Here is a 22,467-nt window from a genome sequence, read left to right as displayed (position 1 = left end):
ACACAAAGCAGGATTTCAAAGACACAAAGCAGGACTTCAAAGACACAAAGCAGGATTTCAAAGACACAAAGCAGGACTTCAAAGACACAAAGCAGGACTTCAAAGACACAAAGCAGGACTTCAAAGACACAAAGCAGGACTTCAAAGACACAAAGCAGGACTTCAAAGACACAAAGCAGGACTTCAAGGAGACAAAGCAGGACTTCAAGGAGACAAAGCAGGACTTCAAGGAGACAAAGCGCAGCTTCTTCAAAAAGTCGAGCACATCCTCCTTCATCTTCAACGCTGCTGAGCACCTGAACAAGCTAATAAAATCCAAGCTGACTTCGTCAAAACAGAACACTACACCAATGACACCTGTCGCCTTGCCAAAAATTCCTTCACCTCCTAACAATACACCATGCACTCCTCGAACACCCAGCGAGACAACAAGTACTCCATTGACTCCGAGTGATACACCAAGGATTCCTCTGACATCCAGCGAGACAACAAGTACTCCACTGACTCCATCGAAACAGAACTCTACACCAATGACACCTGTCGCCTTGGAATACATTCCTTCGGCTCCTAACAATACACCATGCACTGCTCGGACACCCAGCGAGACAACAAGTACTCCATTGACTCCGAGAGATTCACCAAGGATTCCTCTGACATCCAGCGAGACAACAAGTACTCTGCTGACTCCATCGAAACAGAACTCTACACCAATGACACCTGTCGCCTTGCAAAACATTCCTTCGCCTCCTAACAATACACCATGCAAGGCTCTAACACACATCGAGCCAATAAGTACTCCACTGACTCCATCGAAACAGAACACTACACCAATGACACCTGTCGCCTTGCAATACATTCCTTCGCCTCCTAACAATACACCATGCACTGCTCGGACACCCAGCGAGACAGCAAGGACTCCATTGACCCCGAGTGATTCACCAAACACTCCAGGCTACTCGCGTGCTGGCCCGCAAGCTTCAAACTACCCAAGGAACATTTCACTAACTCCGAGCAGCACGTCTAGTATTTCTTTCACTTCCAGAACACGACACAGCACACCGCTGAGTCCCAGCAAAAAATCAGCAGCTTCTGCGCAGCCTGCTATTGAAAATGCGGGGATGATGGACGATAAAAGCTCCATGCAAACAGAAAAGTCATCTCAAGGTTGTATGAGTCCGAAGATTCTCAGATCAGTTCTGACGGTAGATGAACTCAGATGCAGCTCCGAAGAAGCGCCAGGGAAAGTATCTGCAGGAGAGAGACGCATTCGCCAGACCTACGCAACAAGGCTCGACCAAGAACAATGTATGACCGAAGACCCCAAGAGAACGCCGTTAAAGGAGTTCCTTGCGAGAGAAACGTCTGAACGAAGGCGCAAGTTTGGCATGCTCGTCGCCAGCTTTGAAGAAGCAAGCGCAGGGAGTTCTCCACCCCTATCACCAAGGATTATCCCTCCATGGAAACGGAGCCAAGAGAAGTCTGAGACGAATTGCGAGAGCAGCGCTATCGGTGTCAAGCGTGGAGCTTCTAAAGAAACACGCTGCAGACCTGAGACACCGTCCACTCCAAAGCCAAAGCATGACGCCATAGAGGAAAGCAGCATCACTGCTTGTCAGCTTGAAGTCAGCAAAGAACCTAGCCCTACGACTGAGAAATGTACAACTCTTTGTCCCGAGTGGAAACCAACGCAGCAAGTAGTTGGAGATAGCAGCGTCACCTTTATCACGGATGGAGCTTCCACGCAACCAAGCCCAGCGACTGAGAACTCCTCATCTCTTTGCCCGGAGTGGAAACCATTGCAGCAAGTAGTTGGAGATAGCAGCGTCGCCTTTATCAAGCATGGAGCTTCCACGCAAACAAGCGAGAAGTCATCAACTCTTTGCCGGGAGTGGCAACCAAAGCAGAAAGTAGTTGGAGATAGCAGCGTTGCCTTTATCAATGGAGCTTCCACGCAACCAAGCCCCACTACTGAGAAATCCTCAACTCTTTGCCCGGAGTGGCAACCATTGAAGCGAGGCGCTGTGTCGGAAATGAAACAGTCTTTGAAGCCGTCAAGAAGAGTCTCTGTGGTGAAGAAGAGTAGCCGCAAGTTGACGCCTTACTCTCCAGGGGTGCAGGATCTGTTGTCGTCTGCTGCCATGCAGTCTGTGTTGGTGCCTTTGGCCTCGCTGAAGGGAAAGTCAGCCACCGCCAGACCCCTCTACATTGTTCATCCCATCACAGGTAAGCTTAAAGCTGGACTGAGGTGCACGAGAAAGTTACCAACCGGGAGGGAGCCTGAGTCAGCCGCGGTATTAGATTGGTTGAAATTGAGAGTTGTAATTGTGATTTCAACGAATCAGACCCCGCGGTTTGTTCACATCCGTTTGTGTGTACTGGCACGGTTGGCCTAGTGGTAAGGCGTCCGCCCCGTGATCGGGAGGTCGTGGGTTCGAACCCCGGCCGGGTCATACCTAAGACTTTAAAATTGGCAATCTAGTGGCTGCTCCGCCTGGCGTCTGGCATTATGGGGTTAGTGCTAGGACTGGTTGGTCCGGTGTCAGAATAATGTGACTGGGTGAGACACGAAGCCTGTGCTGCGACTTCTGTCTTGTGTGTGGCGCACGTTATATGTCAAAGCAGCACCGCCCTGATATGGCCCTTCGTGGTCGGCTGGGCGTTAAGCGAACAAACAAACAAACCCGTTTGGGTTTCACCCAATTTCGCTTCGTGCACCCCAGCCCTGGTGCCTGGTGGGGGTGAAGTAAATCAAGTCCTCCTCCTGTACTTTTGCTTTGAAATACAGGGTTGTATGTGTGTGTGTGTGTGTTTGTTTGTTTGTTTGTGTGTTTTGTCGATCGGTCGTTTGATAGTTTATCTCTCTCCAAATACTGCTGTACCGTTCAAACCAAATACTGCTGTACCGTTCAAACGCAAAGACCCTGGGATATGTGTGCATAACTAAAGTCTGCATTCATGCTGAACCCATCCCTCGCCTGAAAAAATGATTTTGTCTATTTACGAGTTTTCACGTTCAGACTAGGAATTAGTCATACACTTTAGCAGTTCTTTGACACATAATACAAGATGCACTGTGTAGTTGAGATGAACCAATTTTGTGTTTGTTTGTTTGTTTATTAGTTGGTAGCGCGCTGGATTTGTATTCAGTTGGCCGCTGTCAGCGTGAGTTCGATCCCAGGTTCGGCGGAAATTTATTTCACAGAGTCAACTTTGTGTGCAGACTCTCTTCGGTGTCCGAACCTCCCCCCGTGTACACTACATTGGGTGTGCACGTTAAAGATCCCACGATTGACAAAAGGGTCTTTCCTGGCAAAATTGCTTAGGCACAGTTAATAATTGTCTACCTATACCCGTGTGACTTGGAATAATAGGCCGTGAAAGGTAAATATGCGCCGAAATGGCTGCAATCTACTGGCCGTATAAAATTTCATCTCACACGGCATCACTGCAGAGCGCCTAGAACTGTACCCACGGAATATGCGCGATATAAGACTCATTGATTGATTGATTTATTTACGAGTTTTCACGTTCAGACTAGGAATTAGTCATACAGTTTAGCCGTTCTTTCATATGTGATAAACGATACACTGTGTAGTTAAAAAAAGAACCAATTTTGTGTTTGTTTGTTTGTGGGTGTATGTTTGTTTGTTTGTTTGTTTTTATTAAGGCTTTTCTGCTTGTGCAGGTATGGTGGAGATACTGAAGGAGCTGGCGAGTGGTCTTGACGTACGCTGCTTTGGAATCCAGAAGACTGACCATGCTGTGGACTTTTCCATAGAAACCTTGGCAAGGTAACGTAAACACTATATATCAATCATATCAAATACGATAACTGATAAACAAAGGGATGTAGGGAAGTAAGCGCTCTAAATGCATACGACATGTGTAATATATAGCAAGTGAGAGTTATTGGAAACCAGTCTCCTGGCACCTGAGAGAACAACAAGCATTGAAATTAAGAAGCGACTTTCATCCTCTTTCAAATACGATAACGTTTCACTTATGAAACGTTCAATTTCATTCTGTGAGTTCCACAGCTTGACTAAATGTAGTAATTTCGCCTTACGCGACTTGTTGTTACATTTAGTCAAGTTTTCTTGTGAATTCGTTGAAGCCTCGACAGCGAAAATTCGACCTTGTCTTTGTGCTGTCTTTGTGTTGGTGAGTACAGATTTCTTTTTGTTTTTCAACTTCGTAAAGGAATGGTTTATGTTCAGATTTTACTGTCAAGCCATCACACAGCAGAACAACACTGGGACCTATCGGCTGGCTGGATATTCCTACGGTGGGATGGTGGTCTTCCAAATGGCACGCCAGATGCAGCGAGAAGGCAAAAGGGTAATTATGTTTTATGTGGGTATCTTCTTCTTCTTCTTCTTCTTCTTCTTCAGCGTTGTGTCTGTATCCGTTGGTCCGTGATGTTGACAAATTGGGCTGTCAGTTTGAGGTCCTGGGTGCTGCCCCACAGCTTGGTGTCCAGCGTTGGCCCCGCGGGCCAGACTTGTTCCCTCTCACTGCGGTATGGGAATCTTCGATTCATCTAGCACTGCTGTCATCTTCTTAGTCAACCTTGCCCTGACTATAGTGTGACTGACATCAGTGTCCCAGCTAGGCGAACATTTAGTAAGCAGTGAACGCCTGTTAGTTCTTACTGTCTGCATCGCGCTGCATAAGCATTGTCAATTAAGCAGTTTAGGCATTGAAGTTGAAGCATAGTTGCAACGATAACATCAGTGGGTTTATTAGTGTGTGTGTTTTTTTGTTTTTTTGGTTTTTTTTAATTTTAGAAATCGCCTTTTGTACCAACCAATTCAAGTGTACGCCTAACATTTATCCAGAAGTTTGTATGTTTTTTAGTAACAGTATAATCGCATGAGTCACTTAAGGGCAGAGATGGCACGGAAATTAGGATTAGTTTCTTTGGAAAGCTTTTAACGTTTTTTTTCTCAAGATCCTCGATAAAAAAAACCACAGAAAGTGTTTTTTGTCCTATAAAGTAATATTTGACGGACACATGGGTCAGAATTTTGCGACTTTTTACAGTAAAACATGTAGTTATTGGGACACATTCATCTTCCAGAATAACAAAGATAGAACTTTGAAGGGTTTTATTTCACTCGAAACAGGCCCCTAGATCCAGTAACAGAGCAACTTTTTTTATGAACAGAGTTTGTTCCCTAGGTAGATATCACAGGCACAAATTAAATCCCGTACTTTGACAGAACTTCTAAAACTGTTCCTCGATAAATCATAGAAAGTCTCTGTTCTTGTGTAGAGACATCATTTCCGATAAACATTTTTTTTTTACAAAGTAAGAAGATTGAACAATTAGTCTCGAAAATGAATAGTCCCCATTGACGGTGCTTGTGTTCAAAAAACGTCAAAAATATTCAAAATGGTTTCAAATGTTTAATAAAACAACAAAAATATCGCTTTTTTTGCAAGAAATAGGTTGAAGATAACATTACTTGCATGATTCTTTGGTGTTCAAAGTACCTAAACATGCTGAGAACCCAAATTATGTTTTGGGACCAAAATGTCGTGCCACCTGTGGCCTTAACTGTCTTCTCTTGTCTGTCAGGTGGAGCTACTTGTAAAGATTTTAGTCAAGCAGTATGTAAGAAATGTCCTTTGTACTGGAAACTTGCATTCTCCCAGTAAGGTAATATATTGTACTACGTTGCAAGCCCCTGGAGCAAATGTTTGATTAGTGCTTTTGTGAACAAGAAACAATTGACAAGTGGCTCTATCCCATCTCCCCCCTTTCCCCGTCGCGATATAACCTTCGAGGTTGAAAACGACGTTAAACACCAAATAAAGAAAGAAAGGTGGAGCTACTGCCACCTGTGGCCTTAACTGTCTTCTCCTGTCTGTCAGGTGGAGCTACTGCCACCTGTGACCTTAACTGTCTTCTCCTGTCTATCAGGTGGAGCTACTGCCACCTGTGGCCTTAACTGTCTTCTCCTGTCTGTCAGGTGGAGCTACTGCCACCTGTGGCCTTAACTGTCTTCTCCTGTCTATCAGGTGGAGCTACTGCCACCTGTGGCCTTAACTGTCTTCTCCTGTCTATCAGGTGGAGCTACTGCCACCTGTGGCCTTAACTATCTTCTCCTGTCTATCAGGTGGAGCTACTGCCACCTGTGGCCTTAACTGTCTTCTCCTGTCGATCAGGTGGAGCTACTGCCACCTGTGGCCTTAACTATCTTCTCCTGTCTATCAGGTGGAGCTACTCCTGATGCTGGACGGTTCCCCGGACTACGTCAAATGTCAGACGCAGTTTCCCCGACGCCATCTCCCTCCGAACGCCAGCCCCGAGCACGTGACCGCGGTGGTGGAGACCCACTTCTTGCTGTACATCATGAATATGTATGAGCCCGTGGACCAGAGAGAGCTGGTCAAGACAATGCTGGAAGAACAAGAGACTCAAGAGCAGCGCGTGGAGGCTGCCATTGGTGTCACCATGGGAACGGTGAAAGTCAGGTAAGGATACTATGGCGTGCCGAATGTAGCACGTGCACGCATTGGCAACGGCAGTGACAACGGCACTGTCAAAATCTGGAAACGGCAAAGGATAATGACTCTGTTGCATGACAGTGGTTGTACATTGTGTTAGTCAATGGTTGTTGAACTGGTGTTGGCATTATTGTCTTGGATTATGTTAGAGTTGGTGCTTCTTTCATAGAATGTGAGATTAGTAGGGGGCCGGGTAGCTCAGTTGATAGAGCTCTGGACTTGTGATCCTAAGGTCGCAGGTTCGAATCCCGGAAGGGACGGACATGTGTCAACTGTATGTGCAGATTCAGAGACAGTATCCATGTCCCACCTCCGTGTCACCACAGTGGCACGTAAGAGACCTCGGTTATTCGGCTACGGGTCAACTTTGTGTTGTTTGCCTTTAAATTGTGTGTGACGTTCCAATCTTGTTTTCAGTGCCAGTGCTGCTCGTGGTCTTTGGCTGGGTCTGATGTTCAAGATGGACCAGGCTAAGAAAGATGGGGGTCGCAAGGTGAAGGTCACTGTGAGTCACGTGGCAGATGACATCATCAGCTTGAAGCGGCAGCAGAAGGCCATGAAGTTCCTGCGTGCTGCCGACATCGCTGACAAGTATGATGCATCTGAGGGAGAAATGTTTCAAGGCAAGTGCTACTGCATTGGATATCAATTGTGTATGTGTGTGTGTGTGTGTGTGTGGTTTTTGTGTGTGTGTGTGTCGTTTGTGTGTGTGTGTGTGGTTTTTGTGTGTGTGTGTGTGCCTGCCTTCCCCTCTTTCCGCGTCTGTCTTTCCGTCTGTTGAATAAGGAACGAGATCGGTATAATGCAGAAGAATGTGGATGGATGTGAAAATGCTTTTGATAACAAGCTTAGACGGGGCGGGGATGTAGCTCAGTCGGTAGCGCGCTGGATTTGTATGCAGTTGGCCGCTGTCAGCGTGAGTTCGTCCCCACGTTCGGCGAGAGATTTATTTCTCAGAGTCAACTTTGTGTGCAGACTCTCCTCGGTGTCCGAACACCCCCGTGTGTACACGCAAGCACAAGACCAAGTGCGCACGAAAAAGATCCTGTAATCCATGTCAGAGTTCGGTGGGTTATAGAAACACGAAAATACCCAGCATGCTTCCTCCGAAAGCGGCCTATGGCTGCCTAAATGGCGGGGTAAAAACGGTCATACACGTAAAATTCCACTCGTGCAAAAACACGAGTGTACATGGGAGTTTCAGCCCACGAACGCAGAAGACAGAAGACAAGCTTAGACCATTGTCATCATATAAACACTTCTATATATTTGTCCTCCCCTTCGTCACTCTGATACTGTTAATATTTCTCTCACCACCAGGGAATATTCATCTGGTTCGGATCAAGACAACCCCGGAGTACTCCTGCCAGCTTGCAGCGGATTACGGGCTGGGCAGACTGTGCACAGAAACCGTGTGGATTCACCACGTCATTGGCGGACACGAGTCCATGATGACGTCACCGCACGTGCAGTCTGTCATTTTTGCTGTCAATGAAATTCTGAGAGACAGCAACTAGAGAAAATTCGCATGTGTAGTCTGTCATTTCTGCTGTCAAGGAAATTCTGAGAGACAGCAACTAGAGAAAATTCGCATGTGTAGTCTGTCATTTCTGCTGTCAAGGAAATTCTGAGAGACAGCAACTAGTGAAAATTCAGCCGCATGTGCAGTCTGTCATTTCTGCTGTCAAAGAGATTCTGAGAGGCAGCAACTAGTGAAAATTCACATGTGTAGTCTGTCATTTCTGCTGTCAAGGACATTCTGAGACAGCAACTAGTGAAAATTCGCACGTGTAGTCTGTCATTTCTGCTATCAAGGAGATTCTGAGAGACAGCAACTAGTGATATTTGGGCTGTGGAGGAGATTCTGAGAGACAGCCAACGAGTGATATTTGTGCTGTCGAGGCGATTCTAAGAGACAGCAACCAGTGAAAATTCGCGTGGAATCCACTTTTTTGGATGTGCAGTCTATCATTTCTGCTGTCAAGGAGATTCTGAGAAACAGCAACTAGTCAACATTCGTCTGGAGTCATGTTTTTGATGCTTAGTCACTGCATGTGCAGTCTGCCATTTCTGCTGTCAATGAGATTCTGAGAGACAGCAACTAGTGATATTCCTGCTGTCAAGGACTGTCTGGGAGACAGCAACTAGTGAAAATGTGTGTGGAATCATATTTTTGATGATCAGTCACCGCACGCGCAGTCTGTCATTTCTGCTGTCAAGGAGATTCTGAGAGACAGAAACGAGTGTAAATTCGTGTGGAATCATCTTTTTCGGATGAGCAGTCACCGCACGCACCGTTTATCGTGTTTGTCATTGAAGATATTGTGATAGACAGCAGTCAGTAAAGATTCGTGTGGAATCCACTTTTTTGGATGACCAGCACGCGCAGTTTATCGTGATTGTCATCAATGGCTTTGTGATATACAGCAGCCAGTGAACGTTCACGTAGAATCGTCAGTTTTGATGATACCATGTGTGGGGTTCTGGCTGTGTCACTGATGAAAATTCGTGGGGCAGCTTTCTGGTCCCGCTTGACTGCCATATATATGTATTCGCTATCATGAAAAAATAATATTCCCAATTAAAAGGAAACAAACGCTGTATGGTAATTACATCAAGATGATTCAATTGCAGCAAGACGACTTCCTCCCCTTTTGATCATTTTCTCAGGTTTGGTTTTATTTATGTATCCTATTTTTGTCATTGCTCCCCCCCCCCCCCACCCCCACCCCCCTTAATTAATTCTTCCCTCTAACCTGAGCCAATTTTTTTTTAGGTTGGGTTTAATTCGTGTATCCTATTTTTGTCATTGCTTCGAACCTGAGACCATTTTTTTTGTAGGTTGGGCTTAATTCGTGTATCCTATTTTTGTCAAATTGCTTCGCCCCCCCCCCCCCTCCCCCATTTAATTCTTCCATCTAACCTGAGACCATTTTTTTAGGTTGGGTTTAGTTCGTGTATCCTATTATTGTCAATTCCCACTCCCCCCCCCCCCCCCCTTAATTATTCCGTCGAACCTGATACCATTTTCTCATGTTTCGTTTAATTCATGTAAACTATTTTTGTCATTGCTTCAACCCTCCCCCCGTCTTAATTCTTTCGACAGTCAAGGGGTTATGGTTTATCTGTAAATCGTTTTCTTCAACAGTTCTTTTCTTGTCTGTTTCTTGTCTGTCCTTCTTGCCTTCATGTTGAAGACAGTTACTAGTGTCCAGACGTTCATGTGGAACCACATTTTTGATGATGCCACACGTCGGATTCTGAGTAAGTTATTCAGTTGTGAACATTCGTGGTACATGTTTGAAGCCCGTGAGATTAATGTGAATTTGTATAATCTTTATGATCAACAAGTTTTCTTTTCCTTTCTCTTTTCTTGTTTTTCTTCTTCTCCTTTTTGTCATTGCACCTTTCACTGGTGCTTGATCAGTAATGAGTCGCAAATGTATACATGTACATAAATGTATGAACCCTTATATTGGTATCTCAAGTGTACAATAAACAAGATGATATTCTATTAGCTTGGGATACTGGGCAGTTTATATTGTCTCTTGCAAAGCTGCAATGTTCAGATTTATCAAGGATGGGACGATTTTCTTCTTTCGCAACTCTACCCTAATGGCATTACGCTTTGACTACCTTCGTTGGATTCCTTGATTTTTTGGGGTGAATTTTTTTATTGATTTTTATTTTCATCCGACTAATCCTCTGAGCGCGTAATGGATGCTCCTGGACTGAGTAGGCTAGGATTTTCTCTTTTGAAATCCTGAATGAATCATGTGTGATTTATAATTCTGTGCAGTGTGCTGCTGATTTAACGTATTATTTTCATGTCTATTTCTGTGAAGAGATGATCGAGTGTCTTTTAAGACAACAAGGGAAAAACATACAAATTTAAAGCATATATCACTCAGATTAATTACAGATGTTTTGTTCTCAAAACAATGTCCGCTTTGTCTTCAGTGCAGTGTTTAGTACTGTGAAGTTTTTCCATCATTTACTGATCATCTTGTCCATCATTTTTGCTTATTTGATTGTTTTGATTGTTTGATTGTTGTTTGATAATTTTGTTTCTGTCTTTCGTTCTTTCATTCGTTCGTTCGTTCGTTCGTTCGTTCGTTCGTTCGATCGATCCGGTTCGTTGGTTCTTCCTTTCTTTCTTTCTTTCTTTCTTTCTCCCTTTTCCATTAGCAGATAAACATTGTTCAAAATATTTCAAGATTTTCAAACCTGTGTTATTATGAGTAATGAGTCAAGAAATATCTTGCTTCTGTGAAATTCACGATTGTACATTGTCAGATTTGTGTACGCATATTTCAATACGTTTGAGATTTAAACTGCTTGCTTTATCTTACATTACAAAGAATATATGTACCCCCCGCGGGCTAGGGGGAGTCCCATATTGGTTGGGACGAGAAAGAATTTACCCGATGCTCCCCAGCATGTCGTAAGAAGCGACTAACGGATTCTGTTTCTCCTTTTACCCTTGTTAAGTGTTTCTTGTATAGAATATAGTCAATTTTTGTAAAGATTTTAGTCAAGCAGTATGTAAGAAATGTGAAGTCCTTTGTACTGGAAACTTGCATTCTCCCAGTAAGGTAATATATTGTACTACGTTGCAAGCCCCTGGAGCAAATTTTTGATGAGTGCTTTTGTGAACAAGAAACAATTGACAAGTGGCTCTATCCCATCTTCCCCCTTTCCCCGTCGCGATATAACCCTTCGTGGTTGAAAACGACGTTAAACACCAAATAAATAAAGAGAGAAAGAATATATGTGTATATTGTGCTGTGCTACTTTTTTCCTGATTGAATTTTTGCTCATCTTTTTTGTTGTCCTTTTGACAAATAAATTTGGAAGAACATTTTTGATAGAATTTGTTTGGTTTCATGTATTTCTGAGTTGATATGCTAGTGTGTGTGTGTGTGGGGGGGGATGCGCCCATGTGCGTTAGTGCGTGTGTGTGTATCTGTGTATATAAGTGTATGTGTACATGTGTTTGTGTGTGCGAGTGCTGTTGTTTGTTTGTTCGTTCATGGGCTGAAACTCCCACGGCTTTTACGTGTATGACCGTTTTTACCCCGCCATTTAGGCAGCCATACGCCGCTTTCGGAGGAATGCGAGTGCTGTTTATAATGAATGTAATGTAGTATCTTAATGTGCATGCACCGCCCTGATATCACCCTTCGTGGTGGACTGGGCGTTAAGCAAACAATGTGCATGCACCGCCCTGATATCACCCTTCGTGATGGACTGGGCGTTAAGCAAACAAACAATGTGCTTGCACCGCCCTGATATCACCCTTCGTGATGGACTGGGCGTTAAGCAAACAAACAATGTGCTTGCACCGCCCTGATATCACCCTTCGTGATGGACTGGGCGTTAAGCAAACAAACAATGTGCATGCTCCGCCCTGATATCACCCTTCGTGATGGACTGGGCGTTAAGCAAACAATGTGCATGCACCGCCCTGATATTGCCCTTCGTGGTGGACTGGGCGTTAAGCAAACAATGTGCATGCACCGCCCTGATATTGCCCTTCGTGGTGGACTGGGCGTTAAGCAAACAATGTGCATGCACCGCCCTGATATTGCCCTTCGTGGTGGACTGGGCGTTAAGCAAACAAACAATGTGCATGCACCGCCCTGATATCACCCTTCGTGGTGGACTGGGCGTTAAGCAAACAAACAATGTGCTTGCACCGCCCTGATATCGCCCTTCGTGGTGGACTGGGCGTTAAGCAAACAAACAATGTGCTTGCACCGCCCTGATATCACCCTTCGTGGTGGACTGGGCGTTAAGCAAACAAACAATGTGCTTGCACCGCCCTGATATCGCCCTTCGTGGTGGACTGGGCGTTAAGCAAACAAACAATGTGCTTGCACCGCCCTGATATCACCCTTCGTGGTGGACTGGACGTTAAGCAAACAAACAATGTGCATGCACTTTCATTATGCCGCATGAAATGACACTGCTGTTAATGAATAATTATTGGTAAATCATCCTGAATGAAATAGTGTCAAAGACTCAAACCAGAGCATCACATCATTATTTCTGCAAAACAGGGGTTACAAGCTGTTAAGCCCCCCCCCCCCCCCCCCCCCCCCCGCGGGTTAGGGGGAAGAATTTACCTGATGGCGATGCTCCCCAGCATGTCGTAAGAGGCGACTAACGGATTCTGTTTCTCCTTTTACCCTTGTTAAGTGTTTCTTGTATAGAATAATTATAGTCAATGTTTGTAAAGATTTTAGTCAAGCAGTATGTAAGAAATGTGAAGTCCTTTGTACTGGAAACTTGCATTCTCCCAATAAGGTCATATATTGTACTACGTTGCAAGCCCCTGGAGCAATTTTTTGATTAGTGCTTTTGTGAACAAGAAACAATTAACAAGTGGCTCTATCCCATCTCCCCCCTTTCCCCGTCGCGATATAACCTTGAACGGTTGAAAACGACGTTAAACACCAAATAAAGAAAGAAAGCTGTTAAGTGTTATTCTGTTTGCTGTATGTTCTCTAAACTCCTAAATAAATCTTAAAACTAGACGTAAAACAAGACATAAAAGCTGATAAATTAACTGTCAATAAGTAGAAACGCAAGATGTGGAAGAGATATCACGGACCACCATATCAAACCGAGCGTTGACTGGCGGCTAAAAATTCTCAAGGAGGTGTGAACAGATAGCGGAGGCAGTTGGGGTGCTCGATTGTGTAAGACAGGCTGGAGCAAGCTAGGTTACTATAGAGCAAGGCAGGTTACTGTAGAGCAAGCTAGGTTACTGTAGAGCAAGCTAGGTTACTATAGAGCAAGCCAGGTTACTGTAGAGCAAGCTAGGTTACTGTAGAGCAAGCTAGGTTAGGCTACTATTAGAGCAAGCCAGGTTACTGTAGAGCAAGCCAGGTTACTGTAGAGCAAGCCAGGTTACTATAGAGCAAGCCAGGTTACTGTAGAGCAAGCCAGGTTACTATAGAGCAAGCCAGGTTACTGTAGAGCAAGCTAGGTTACTGTAGAGCAAGCTAGGTTACTGTAGAGCAAGCTAGGTTAGGCTACTATTAGAGCAAGCCAGGTTACTGTAGAGCAAGCTAGGTTACTGTAGAGCAAGCTAGGTTACTGTAGAGCAAGCCAGGTTACTGTAGAGCAAGCCAGGTTACTGTAGAGCAAGCCAGGTTACTATAGAGCAAGCCAGGTTACTGTAGAGCAAGCCAGGTTACTGTAGAGCAAGCCAGGTTACTGTAGAGCAAGCCAGGTTACTATAGAGCAAGCCAGGTTACTGTAGAGCAAGCTAGGTTACTATAGAGCAAGCCAGGTTACTATAGAGCAAGCCAGGTTACTGTAGAGCAAGCCAGGTTACTGTAGAGCAAGCCAGGTTACTATAGAGCAAGCCAGGTTACTGTAGAGCAAGCCAGGTTACTATAGAGCAAGCCAGGTTACTGTAGAGCAAGCTAGGTTACTGTAGAGCAAGCTAGGTTACTGTAGAGCAAGCTAGGTTAGGCTACTATTAGAGCAAGCCAGGTTACTGTAGAGCAAGCTAGGTTACTGTAGAGCAAGCTAGGTTACTGTAGAGCAAGCCAGGTTACTGTAGAGCAAGCCAGGTTACTGTAGAGCAAGCCAGGTTACTATAGAGCAAGCCAGGTTACTGTAGAGCAAGCCAGGTTACTGTAGAGCAAGCCAGGTTACTGTAGAGCAAGCCAGGTTACTATAGAGCAAGCCAGGTTACTGTAGAGCAAGCTAGGTTACTATAGAGCAAGCCAGGTTACTATAGAGCAAGCCAGATTACTGTAGAGCAAGCCAGGTTACTGTAGAGCAAGCCAGGTTACTGTAGAGCAAGCTAGGTTACTGTAGAGCAAGCCAGGTTACTGTAGAGCAAGCCAGGTTACTGTAGAGCAAGCCAGGTTACTGTAGAGCAAGCCAGGTTACTGTAGAGCAAGCCAGGTTACTGTAGAGCAAGCTAGGTTACTGTAGAGCAAGCCAGGTTACTGTAGAGCAAGCCAGGTTACTGTAGAGCAAGCTAGGTTACTGTAGAGCAAGCCAGGTTACTGTAGAGCAAGCTAGGTTACTGTAGAGCAAGCTAGGTTACTATAGAGCAAGCCAGGTTACTGTAGAGCAAGCTAGGTTACTGTAGAGCAAGCCAGGTTACTGTAGAGCAAGCCAGGTTACTGTAGAGCAAGCTAGGTTACTGTAGAGCAAGCCAGGTTACTGTAGAGCAAGCCAGGTTACTGTAGAGCAAGCCAGGTTACTGTAGAGCAAGCCAGGTTACTGTAGAGCAAGCCAGGTTACTGTAGAGCAAGCCAGGTTACTATAGAGCAAGCCAGGTTACTGTAGAGCAAGCTAGGTTACTGTAGAGCAAGCCAGGTTACTGTAGAGCAAGCTAGGTTACTGTAGAGCAAGCTAGGTTACTGTAGAGCAAGCCAGGTTACTGTAGAGCAAGCTAGGTTACTGTAGAGCAAGCTAGGTTACTGTAGAGCAAGCCAGGTTACTGTAGAGCAAGCTAGGTTACTATAGCTTCCAAATTTCAATCAGCTAAGTTTCACGGAGGCACCAGAAGAAGAAAAATAAAAGAGCGTTTTTTCCCGTTAAAGAAAAGGCACTGGCACGACTACCAAACGAGTGTCCGCTTTCTTACGATTTTCGAGGTTAGTTTTTTGTTGCCAAACATACACTAAAAAGATCAAAAATGTTCCTCTTCGAACATGCATGTATCGGGTGCCTTTGCCTTCTGAAATCTGGGTGCAAAACGTCACTGGCTGCAACAGCGCTGCTCTCTGTATCTTGTGTTTGTTCCGCGTCACTCAGTGACCACTGAGCCAGCGAATTAAGTCCGGGGAAGCTGATGCATCATTACGTATTTTATTACCCTTGTGTCCACGTCGCTTCAGTTACTGACTACGCTTATGAAGGAATCCGGTTGATATGAACGACTTGGAAATGACTTCAAACTAACAAAACGGTTAAGAGAGAAAAAAATCAGAAAGAAGCCAACACACGCCTTTAAAAATAAGTTTAGTTGTAGACCGAAACCAGCGGAGAAACCTTTTGAAGACTTGCTTCTTTTGACTTTCTGTTATTAACCTCTGCAAATGTTCCCTCACTTTAAGACCCCCTTCTGTTTCAGACCTGCTTTTTACATTTAGTCAAGTTTTGACTTAATGTTTTAACATAGAGGGGGAATCGAGACGAGGGTCGTGGTGTGTGTGTGTGTGTCTGTGCGTGTGTGTGTGTAGAGCGATTCAGAGTAAACTACTGGACCGATCTTTATGAAATTTTACATAAGAGTTCCTGGGTTCATACCATTATCATTATCCCCAGACGGTTTTTTTCTCATTTTTTCGATAAGGCCCCCAAAAAAATGTCTGTTTACGGTAACCCGACCGACCCTAGTTTTTAGGCCCGACCCTAATTTTTTTTTTGGATCGTCGGAAAAAAACCCCAAAAAACGCATCCAAAATAGAGCTGTTTGCGCTCAAACAGCAGACGACAGAAGGGAGGACTGGTAAGCTCGAAGTACTGTTCGGAGTAGTTATGTTGGGCAAAAACAGGGATTGATGAGAAGAAATGAACTGTGAAACATCATAGAGAGGGGAGAAGAAAACAAGTTGCGTAAGGCGAAAATACAATATTTAGTCAAGTAGCTGTCGAACTCACAGAATGAAACTGAACGCAATGCCATTTTTCAGCAAGACCGTATACTCGTAGCATCGTCAGTCCACCGCTCATGGCAAAGGCAGTGAAATTGACAAGAAGAGCGGGGTAGTAGTTGCGCTAAGAAGGATAGCACGCTTTTCTGTACCTCTCTTTGTTTTAACTTTCTGAGCGTGTTTTTAATCCAAACATATCATATCTATATGTTTTTGGAATCAGGAACCGACAAGGAATAAGATGAAAGTGTTTTTAAATTGATTTCGACAATTTAATTTTCAGAGCTTGTTTTTAATCCGAATATAACATATTTATATGTTTTTGGAATTAGCAAATGATGGAGAATAAGATAAACGTAAATTTGGATCGTTTTATACATTTTTATTTTTTTTTACAATTTTCAGATTTTTAATGACCAAAGTCATTAATTAATTTTTAAGCCACCAAGCTGAAATGCAATACCGAAGTCCGGGCTTCGTCGAAGATTACTTGACCAAAATTTCAACCAATTTGGTTGAAAAATGAGGGCGTGACAGTGCCGCCTCAACTTTCACGAAAAGCCGGATATGACGTCATCAAAGACATTTATCAAAAAAATGAAAAAAAGTTCGGGGATTTCATACCCAGGAACTCTCATGTCAAATTTCATAAAGATCGGTCCTAGTAGTTTAGTCTGAATCGCTCTACACACACACAGACACACACACGCACATACACCACGACCCTCGTTTCGATTCCCCCTCGATGTTAAAATATTTAGTCAAAACTTGACTAAATATAACAAGTCGCGTAAGGCGAAAATACAATATTTAGTCGAGTAGCTGTCGAACTCACAGAATGAAACTGAACGCAATGCCATTTTTCAGCAAGACCGTATACTCGTAGCATCGTCAGTCCACCGCTCATGGCAAAGGCAATGAAATTGACAAGAAGAGCGGGGTAGTGATTGCGCTAAGAAGGATAGCACGCTTTTCTGTACCTCTCTTTGTTTTAACTTTCTGAGCGTGTTTTTAATCCAAACATATCATATCTATATGTTTTTGGAATCAGGAACCGACAAGGAATAAGATGAAAGTGTTTTTAAATTGATTTCGACAATTTAATTTTGATAATAATTTTTATATATTTAATTTTCAGAGCTTGTTTTTAATCCAAATATAACATATTTATATGTTTTTGGAATCAGAAAATGATGGAGAATAAGATGAACATAAATTTGGATCGTTTTATAAAATTTTTTTTTTACAATTAAAAATGTTTTTACAATTTTCAGATTTTTAATGACCAAAGTCATTAATTAATTTTTAAGCCACCAAGCTGAAATGCAATACCGAAGTCCGGGCTTCGTCGAAGATTACTTGACCAAAATTTCAACCAATTTGGTTGAAAAATGAGAGCGTGACAGTGCCGCCTCAACTTTCACGAAAAGCCGGATATGACGTCATCAAAGACATTTATCAAAAAAATGAAAAAACCGTCTGGGGATTTCATACCCAGGAACTCTCATGTCAAATTTCATAAAGATCGGTCCAGTAGTTTAGTCTGAATCGCTCTACACACACACACAGACACACAGACACACACACACACACGCACACACACACGCACATACACCACGACCCTCGTTTCGATTCCCCCTCGATGTTAAAATATTTAGTCAAAACTTGACTAAATATAAAAAGAAGAAAAAAAGAAAAATAAATGAAAAAAAAAAATTTTGAAAAAAAAAAAAAAAAAAAAAAAGCCGACCTACCGACCCTATTTTTTCACCCTATGTTACCGTAAACAGACCTTTTTTTTTTTGCCTAAATGTATTTTATGACGTGATATCCGGCTTTTTGTAAAAGTTGAGGCAGCACTGTCACACCCTCATTTTTCAATCAAATTGATTGAAATTTTGGCCAAGCAATCTTCGACGAAGGCCGGACTTCGGTATTGTATTTCAGCTTGGTGGCTTAAACATTAATTAATGACTTTGGTCAATAAAAATCTGAAAATTGTAAAAAAAATAAATAAATTATAAAACGATCCAAATTTACGTTCATCTTATTCTTCATCATTTTTTGATTCCAAAAATATATAAATATGTTATATTTGGATTAAAAACAAGCTCTGAAAATTAAAAATATAAAAATTATGATCAAAATTAAATTTTCCAAATCAATTTAAAAACACTTTCATCTTATTCCTTGTCGGTTCCTGATTCCAAAAACATATAGATATGATATGTTTGGATTAAAAACACGCTCAGAAAGTTAAAACGAAGAGAGGTACAGAAAAGCGTGCTATCCTTCTCAGCGCAACTACTACCCCGCTCTTCTTGTCAATTTCACTGCCTTTGCCACGTGCGTTGGACTGACGATGCTACGGTCTTGCTGAAAAATTGCATTGCGTTCAGTTTCATTCTGTGAGTTCGACAGCTTGACTAAATGTTGTATTTTCGCCTTACGCGACTTGTTTTTACAGTTTTAGAGGTCTTAAAAGGTGGGTCCCACTGTATACTGAATCAAGCGGAGAAACCTTTCATTTGGCTCTGGCGGGGAGTTCAAAGGGTTTCCGAGAGCCGCAGTGGCGGTGCCGTTAGACAGTGACATGTGACCTTCTTGCCACTTTCCTCTCAGTTCAGGCGTTGCCCTACAGCACGTGCAGTAGATTGTTTTAACTGACGACGCTAAACGCGACACAAACGGGACGTGTGACTGCGCTTTATTTTGTGTGTGTGTGTCACTGTGTGTGTGTGTTTGTGTGTGCGCGTGCGCGCGCGCGTGTGTGTGTGTGTGACAATTGGTAAAACTTTAATATTTGAAAAACCACCCAAAGGGGGCCCGGTAGCTCAGTTGGTAGAGCACTGGACTTGTGATCGGAAGGTCGCAGGATCGAATTCGGGCCGGGACGGACACGGGTCAACTTTATGTGCAGACCCAGAGACGGAAGCCATGTCCCACCCCCGTGTCATCACAATGGCACGTAAAAGACCTTGGTCATTCTGCCATAAGTGCAGGTGGCTGAATACACCTAAACACGCAGACACCTGGGTAGCGCGACTCCGTTGCTGCTAGCTTTCCACTGGGAGGAAGCGACCCGAATGTCCCAGCGATGGGACAATAAAGTAATGAAAATGAAAATGAAAATGAAAAACATTATCAAGCAACATTGCAACACCCATAAAACTAACAAATAAAAGGCTTCTGCCCATGTGTACGATACAAGGTTTAGAGACCAACAACGTTCACCGTAGCGTGTATCAGGAAAAAATCCAAAACTAAATAGACTGCCAACGTTCCAAAATTCAGACTTTAAAAAAAAAGGTATGTTATTGGAACGTTTGATTGTTACAAAACAAAACTTTACGGTCACTGATCTTCGACCCGGCGGTCTTTTAAATGGACAGACATACGAACTGTTATTGAGAAGAAAAAAAAACTTATCTGAAAAATTGTCCAGAAACTTGCCTCGCTTATGTCTTCCGAACGAGCTTCTGGGCAATTTGTCTAATAAGTTTATTCTCCACAGTATAAGTGTTCGTCTGTTTGTGCACTTAAAAGACCGCTGGGTCGAAGATCACTGTGACCGTAACGTTTTGTTTTGTCACAACTAAACGTTCCAATAAAATATAATTTTATATCCTCTCCTGGTTTGTATCAGGAGAGCTTACATCTCAGTTCGTAATGAAGGGCTGAGGTCACAGGCACTCGTCACGAGCGGGTCGGGATCAAAGTGGGCGGGGCCTGTGCGCTCTCAAGACCATAAGGAAAGACGACCGGACCGTCCATCACAAGTGACATCCAAGTAAGACATAGGCCCCGCCCACCTCGTGACGAGTGCCTGTGGCCGAGGTGGAGATGAAGCTACCACCCGCACTGTTGGATTTGTTTGACACTGAGATGTGTTGTGATTTCAACAAATCAGACTCCGCTGTTTATTCTCACCCAGTTGGGTGGAACCCACTTTCGCTTCGTGCTCCTCAGCCCAGATACCCTGCCCGGGGCCCGGGTAGCTCAGGTGGTAGAGCACTGGACTTGTGATCGAGAGGTCGCTGGTTCGAATCCGGGCCGGGACGGACACGGGTCAACTTTATGTGCAGACCCAGAGACGGTATCCATCTCCCACCCCCGTGTCACCACAATGGCACGTTAAAGATCTTGGTCATTCTGCCATAAGTGCAGGTGGCTGAATACACCTAAACACGCAGACACCTGGGTAGCGCGACTCCGTTGCTGCTAGCTTTCCACTGGGAGGAAGCGACCCGAATTTCCCAGCGATGGGACAATAAAGTAATGGAAAAAAAAATAGTCACTTCAAAGCACCCGCGGTCAGCCGAAGAAAGAGGCCGCGACAGGTCAGCCTTGGTGGTCAGAGGGTTCACACCTACTCGCCACATTCTGCTGTCGACACAATCTAGCGGCAACTTGATGGACTCGATAATCACGGATGATGATAATGAAGATGATGATAATGATGTGTCGAGCACCCACACACACACACACACACACACACACACACACACACATAATACGAAAGTAAATAATTGTTAATCAATCAATCAAGAGGAAGCTTATATAGCGCGTATCATTCCGTGGGTACAGTTCTAAGCGCTTGTCGAAGAGTTGTCAACACAGGACTAACAAAGAAACTAACATCTACAGACGGACACGAACCCTATCACACACTAGCAAACCCTGATAAACATACAACAAACAACGGTTTAACAACAATGTACACATCAATAGCTAGGTCCAAACAAAATAATATTAAGCACAAAGAAAACACCTCTCACAGAGCACAGCACAAGAATGTCGAACATGAAAGTCGCAGCCAGCTACGGGAAGAACTGAGTCTTCAACCTACTCTTGAACGCGTCAAGAGAGGGGCTCTGGCGAAGCTCAAGCGGCAGGGAGTTCCAGACGGAGGGGCCCGCGGAGGGAAATGCACGCTGACCAGCAGATGCGAGTTTCGAGCGAGGGATGTGAAGGCGGAGTGGGTCAGCAGCAGAACGAAAGGGACGGTCGGAGGGCTGGGTGTACAGGTCCAGGGAGGATTGAAGGTACTCGGAAGCAGAGTCGTTGAGACACTTGTAGACCAGAGTGGACAGTTTGTAGGAGATTCGGGTGTTGACAGGGAGCCAGTGCAAGGAGCGAAGTAGGGGGTGATGTGGTCTCGCTTCGTCTTCCTCAACGTCAGCCTGGCAGCAGCGTTCTGGACTCGTTGTAGGCCATGAATGGATGAGGCGGGGAGGCCAGCCAGAAGGGAGTTGCAGTAGTCCAGACGACTGAAGATGAGGGAGACAACCAGCTTGACACAGGCGTCGTGGGTGAGGTAGCGACGGATGGAGGCGATGCGTCGTAGGTGGAAAAAGCAGGTCTTGATGATGAAGGAGATGTGTGTTTGCATGGAGAGAGTGGAGTCGAGAAAGACGCCAAGGCTCTTGACAGCAGGGGAGAATGGAACAGTCGCGTCATCCAGCTGGAGGTCGGTCACAGTGAGGGAAGCAATCTTCTGTCGTGTTCCAACGAGAAGGGCCTCCGTCTTCTCACTGTTCAGCTTCAACTTGTTCTCAGTCATCCAGTTCTTGATGTCAGTAAAACAACTGGAGATGGATCCCAGGAGATGGTCAACGTCCGGCTTGGCGCTGTTCTGGAGCTGCGTGTCATCGGCAAAGGAATATTTGTAGTTCATGCCGTGGCGTTCGATGACCAGGGAGAGGGGTTGGGTGTACAGGGTGAAAAGGACAGGGCCGAGGACAGATTTTTGTGGGACGCCGAAGCGGACAACAGGCTGAGAAGAACGAATCAGTGGTGACAGTCTGAGAGCGGTTTTGGAGGTAGTTCCGGCGATTTCTTATTCTGTACATTTCTTTTTGTCTTTTGGATCCTGTCGCAATGCAACGAAATCAGTGTTCTACACTCGTCATAGCTATAATTATTGCTTACCTGGGGCAGAGGATCGAAACATCTCACTTCCATTTATTTTTGGTTCTCAAACTTTCAACAACAACAAAATTATATTAAAAAAGAAACAATAAAACCAAAACAAAATGTAATAAACAAAGATTCTTTATTTGAACATTCTTGTTATCCAAGGGAAGTAATTACACTGGCCTTAATGTATCGTTGGTCCCCACAGAGCGCAGTTACTTCCCTTCCTTTTACTGAACAGATGGACTGTCAAAGTGAAATTATTTATCAACACTTGAGTACTGCCACCACTGTCACCACAAGAGCGCTATGACTGTCGCTGAGTGTTGCAGTTGACCCGCACCACCTCCGGCATTATCTGTAAAGGCTGGAACACAAGTTATAGGATGGTTTTAATATAGCTGCACAC

At 44.2% G+C, this 22,467-nt stretch overlaps 1 protein-coding gene across 1 annotated transcript in view; it reads left to right on the top strand.

Annotated features, from left to right (window-relative positions):
* Window positions 1–770: 770 nt before the first annotated feature.
* Window positions 771–22,467, top strand: part of LOC138972062 (uncharacterized) — a 24,175-nt gene continuing 2,478 nt past the window's right edge. Inside the window, exons 1-6 of the mRNA XM_070344904.1 lie at window positions 771–2,223; window positions 3,686–3,791; window positions 4,218–4,338; window positions 6,221–6,480; window positions 6,931–7,136; window positions 7,834–7,984. Coding sequence (XP_070201005.1) covers window positions 831–2,223; window positions 3,686–3,791; window positions 4,218–4,338; window positions 6,221–6,480; window positions 6,931–7,136; window positions 7,834–7,984 — 2,237 coding nt within the window. The 5' untranslated portion in view covers window positions 771–830. The remainder of the gene's footprint in view (window positions 2,224–3,685; window positions 3,792–4,217; window positions 4,339–6,220; window positions 6,481–6,930; window positions 7,137–7,833; window positions 7,985–22,467) is intronic.

Source organism: Littorina saxatilis, linkage group LG7, assembly GCF_037325665.1.
Source record: "Littorina saxatilis isolate snail1 linkage group LG7, US_GU_Lsax_2.0, whole genome shotgun sequence".
Classification (NCBI taxonomy): Eukaryota; Metazoa; Mollusca; class Gastropoda; order Littorinimorpha; family Littorinidae; genus Littorina; species Littorina saxatilis.
Note: the sequence above shows the minus strand (reverse complement) of the source record. Positions and strands in the feature narration are given on the sequence as shown.